Below are 4,564 nucleotides of genomic sequence, written 5' to 3'. Positions count from 1 at the left end.
TACATATACGTATCTACACGAGAGGAATAAGAGTGGCGTTTCTAATATTAAAGAAATAATATTGGTCTAACACATAATGACATATTAAATGGTGCTCTGCACGACAATTAAATTTTTTAGGCTTAATTGCACTGCATATAATTACGCAGCTAATATAGAATTAGTAACCGAAAATGATAGTTTGAATTAATAAACGTGGTCAAATGTTAATACGTTTCGGTGTATCTACTTAAAGCAATTTAGCCGTGTGATCACTAACTACTACTACTACTACCATAGAAACTCCTTAAGTTATAAACTGTTTTTTATAGACAAATGAACATAGAGTTAAAAGTAAATTAATGTGGACTCAAATTTAAATTAATTTTATTATAGTCTTAGACATTACAATTATACAACTATACACACCAAGTTAAGCTGTTTTGATAAGCAAAGCTTAATTTAATTAGGTTATGCAGCATAACCTAATGCTTTATCTGTGGAATATATAATATCAACGTTAAGAGATCAGTAAACAATTTTTATACTTCTTTTTGCCAATAATGAATTTTATTTTGACATTTGTAGCCGACGATCAAGGTAGTTGTAAAATCCTAATATGAAAGCAAATTTCAAAACTTTTTCATTTATTAAGTCCTAATATATATTCATTTTAGGAATGCATGTATCATTTTTTATAGATACTTTAAAGCAAACTATTTCCCCTCATTATTATAAAATATGCGTCACAAACCATAAGTAGAGGAAGAAACAAAAGGAGAAATTGTAATGATAGCCTAGTTTGTTAAGGTGGGAGGGACCAAAATAAAAAATATTATAGTACTATATGGTTATTTATTAGTAGTATAATTATTAAGCTCGGCCAGTTTTTTTATTTATGAGGCTACAATTCATAGCTTACTTGTTTTCTTATTTTCAATTTCTTACCGTGGATGGTCACTTTTACCCTACAACTCTTAAATGGACAAGAATATTGTGTGTCACGAACGAATGATATGTGGCCGAATTAATTTCTACATATTATGAGGATTTAATTTTTATGAATTTGTATTGTTTATAGTAACTTCCATTGCACCATATGTATTGAGTTATATTTAAAGATGATTATTTCATGTAAAAAATATTAAAGAGTCTATTAGTACAATTTGACATATTTTTTTTAATTATTCCTGGAACGTGAAAATTGTATGTAAATACAAGGAGATGTTTCTTAATGAACGGAGGGAGTATTTGGGTTATTCTAGTTTTTTTCTTGAATAATCCATATTGTCATAAACTTAAACATGAGACATCATTATCCATTTATTTACCACAAATAACATTCAACACTGATGACAAATTAACTTTTAGCTAATTGAGATTATATACAAACTTGTTTATTGCATTATAAATTTTGACTCAAATAATAATTTCTACTTGCGCGTAAGTCGTAACCATTGACCAAGTTAACCCTAAAGCACAAAAAGACAAAATATTTACTAAGAATTATTAGATGCATGGCACCAAATATATTAGCTATTAATTTACAATTAGAATTCAACTCAAGACATTCTTGCCAAGAAAAGAGCTATGGTTCCTCAATTTGCGCATAATGAACAATCAAATTATGATAGTATTACAAATTGTAATCTCAATAAAAGTCGTAAGATATTATCGCAGAAAAGAAATAAAATTAGTGGTTAGAGATGGGCCACCAAGTGCAAAATATTTATTAAATTTCGGTTAATAATTAATCATTACAAAAAATATACAGTGTGAGTATCCCTTTTCGTATAATTAAAGTTAAACCCTAAGCTATAGAGCCGTTTTCGCTGATCATTTGGCTTAGGACCACCTCCTCCGCCGCCCCTAGCAGTCCCATTTTTATAGTGAAGGCGTTGCCGCCGCCGCTGCCGGCTTTCCTATCTTCAGAGATGACCGTAGCTCCAACACCTCCCTCTTCAATCTCCGATTCTCATCGGTTAATCTCTCGCAATTTTTCTTCAACACCTCACACTCTACCTCGGTTTGCTTCAATTTACTCCTGCAATTAATTAATTAAGCATCACCAAAAAAATTAATATAAGTAATATATTTGTGTTTGTGCATGGATAGTACTACTAAAAGAGAGAAAGAGAGACCTTGCTCTTCTATTTTGAAACCAAACTTCAACTTGTCTTGGCTTGAGATTCAGTTTCTCTGCAAGGGATTGTTTTTGTGCCTGCAAGATTCCATCATTTATGCAAATAAGTAATGTGAGAGAGAATCACTAATATAGTGTAAAGTGTGTGCGCAAATTCTTCAAATTCAATTTATTCACCGTGTTGAGGGTGGTGTGCTCTCTGAAGCTGTCTTCAAGCAAGGTGGTCTGATCCCTAGTGAGCCTCAATTTCTTCCGGCCATAACTCATGGAGAAGTTGACGTCGCGATCATCATCTTTTTTATCATGACTATTATTTGGATGAATTGGGATGGAGAGATCAAAAACAAGAAGACGTTTGTTGTTGTTGTTCTTGTTTTGTGGGACTTCTCTTTTCGGAGAGAAGCCTAATCCGAGGCCAAGGCCAAGGCAAACATTACCATCTCCATTATCCATGTCTTGTTAAATGAGTTAGGATTGGGAGCCACATTTATACTGTTATTTAATATAATGAGATGAGTAATAACAGCTACACTATAAGTTTGGGGTGTAAGTGAGATTAATCACATGTTTAATTATGTATTTATTATCAATGGAGTGATTATCAATTCAAAATCAAACAATAATGACATGCGTTAGGCATATATATGACTCCTACGAGGAAACCAAGAGAAATTTTGAGAGAGAGAGAGAGAGAGAGCAATCACATGTTTATCATGTTTGACTTACTGTTAATATTTGCTTTGCATTTAGGGGTGAATTTAATTTACTGTATTAGAAAAGACTAACAGTAGGAGTTAATACATTATAATGCTCAGGTAAAATTCAACTTTCTAACTTGTAACCCCTCCATCATTAATTTCTTCCTTTCTTTCTTCTTTTCTTGACTCAAATATGCTTCAATCTTAATAATGGAGTACTATATATGTAAAAATAAAGATAATAATTGTGATTATAGGGATGTGATCAAGTGCAAACTCTAAATATTGTACAAACTCCAAACTATGATCTAAATTGTTGGAAAATGTCAACAAATTATAAAATAATAGCAACAAAAAATGTGTCAACGGTTGATGATGTGCTGACACTGCGTTGACATTTTTTGTTGTTGTTATTTTGTTATCTGTTGACATTTTTTAACGTCCATATCATAATTTGGAATTTGTACAATATTTACGGTTTGCATTTTATCACTGATTATATATATTAACCCTAGTATAACTTAATATAAATTTCGTGCTCACATTATGTAAATATACACCAATATAGGGAACAAATAGCTATATGCATGATTCAAGAATTTGTTTGGGCTCATTGAACATCGTGATAGTGAGGGCAACAACAGTGTTATATAACTAATTTTACTGTGCACTATTAATACCGAGAATTAGCTTTTTAGAGTCGAGGGTGATGACACACTGCATTTCTTCCCTAATTAATTAATACTACTCTAATAAAAATATAATTTAATAGGACCTTAATATTTTGCATAGAATGAATACCATTATGATTAAGGAAAATATTTTGTTTAGCTTAATGAATCATTTATTGAGCAATGTCTAAATTATTTTTTACTTGTAAAAATTCAACATGATTATGCCCTTTAAATTTAATTAGATTATTTCAGAATATCGTATAGTTTTTTTTATCATGATTTTGATGAACGAAGTTTACTTTAGATATAATGCACACTGTACTTTATTGCAAAAACAAGTACAGTTAGTTAAAAAATAATGGAGTTTGAACAATGAACCTATACAATCTATATCTCGGCCCCTTTCAACTCATTAATTTTCATTTTACATTATGTAATTATATTCTTTTTTTGGGTAGCATATAATCATGATGGTGTTCGAGAGTGTATTTTTTGTGTTCATCAATACTATTAAAAAGAATAATACATAAATTAATTAATATTACTACAAATAAAAAAATTGATGTTTATCTCATTATCTTTTTTTTTGCGTGGGAGGAACGCATAGCTCCAATCACTACTTCGTGTGAAAATCTATATGACAAGTTTAACGAAAAAAATATCAGTAAAATCGCATAAATTCAACAAAGCCCGAACTATTTTCCGAAGGAGCATAAATTGCTACAAAGGAAAATATAATATTATTAATTTCAGAAATTAAAAAAATGTATAATAGAATTTTTTTTATTACTAAATCGTATATAAGAGGGCGTGTATATAGTGTGTAGTACTGTTAGAATTAATCAATTTGATCCAAACCACTGTCTTCTCCAATCCCAATTCCCTAACTTGTAACAGCACAATCAATTCTCATTTCAGATACTCCCTCTATCCCATTAGAAATGCAACGTTTGCCTTTTTAGGACGTCCCACTAAAAATGCAACATTTCCTTAAAAGAAAAAAATTAAGGAATTTTAATTACTAATTAGGGCTCACTAATTAAGTTCATTAAGCATTAAAAAATATAAAA

The 4,564-nt window shown here is 30.3% G+C and overlaps 1 protein-coding gene across 1 annotated transcript; it reads right to left on the bottom strand.

Annotated features, from left to right (window-relative positions):
- Window positions 1-1,686: 1,686 nt before the first annotated feature.
- On the bottom strand, window positions 1,687-2,575 carry LOC121796908 (homeobox-leucine zipper protein HOX19-like). Its single transcript, XM_042195675.1, has 3 exons — window positions 2,300-2,575; window positions 2,121-2,200; window positions 1,687-2,023 (listed from the first exon to the last, which is right to left on the bottom strand). Exons 1-3 carry the CDS (start codon window positions 2,573-2,575, stop codon window positions 1,864-1,866), a joined length of 516 nt encoding a protein of 171 aa, XP_042051609.1. The 3' UTR covers window positions 1,687-1,863.
- Window positions 2,576-4,564: the final 1,989 nt, after the last annotated feature.

This window comes from Salvia splendens, chromosome 3 (assembly GCF_004379255.2).
Source record: "Salvia splendens isolate huo1 chromosome 3, SspV2, whole genome shotgun sequence".
Taxonomy (NCBI): Eukaryota; Viridiplantae; Streptophyta; class Magnoliopsida; order Lamiales; family Lamiaceae; genus Salvia; species Salvia splendens.
Note: the sequence above shows the minus strand (reverse complement) of the source record. Positions and strands in the feature narration are given on the sequence as shown.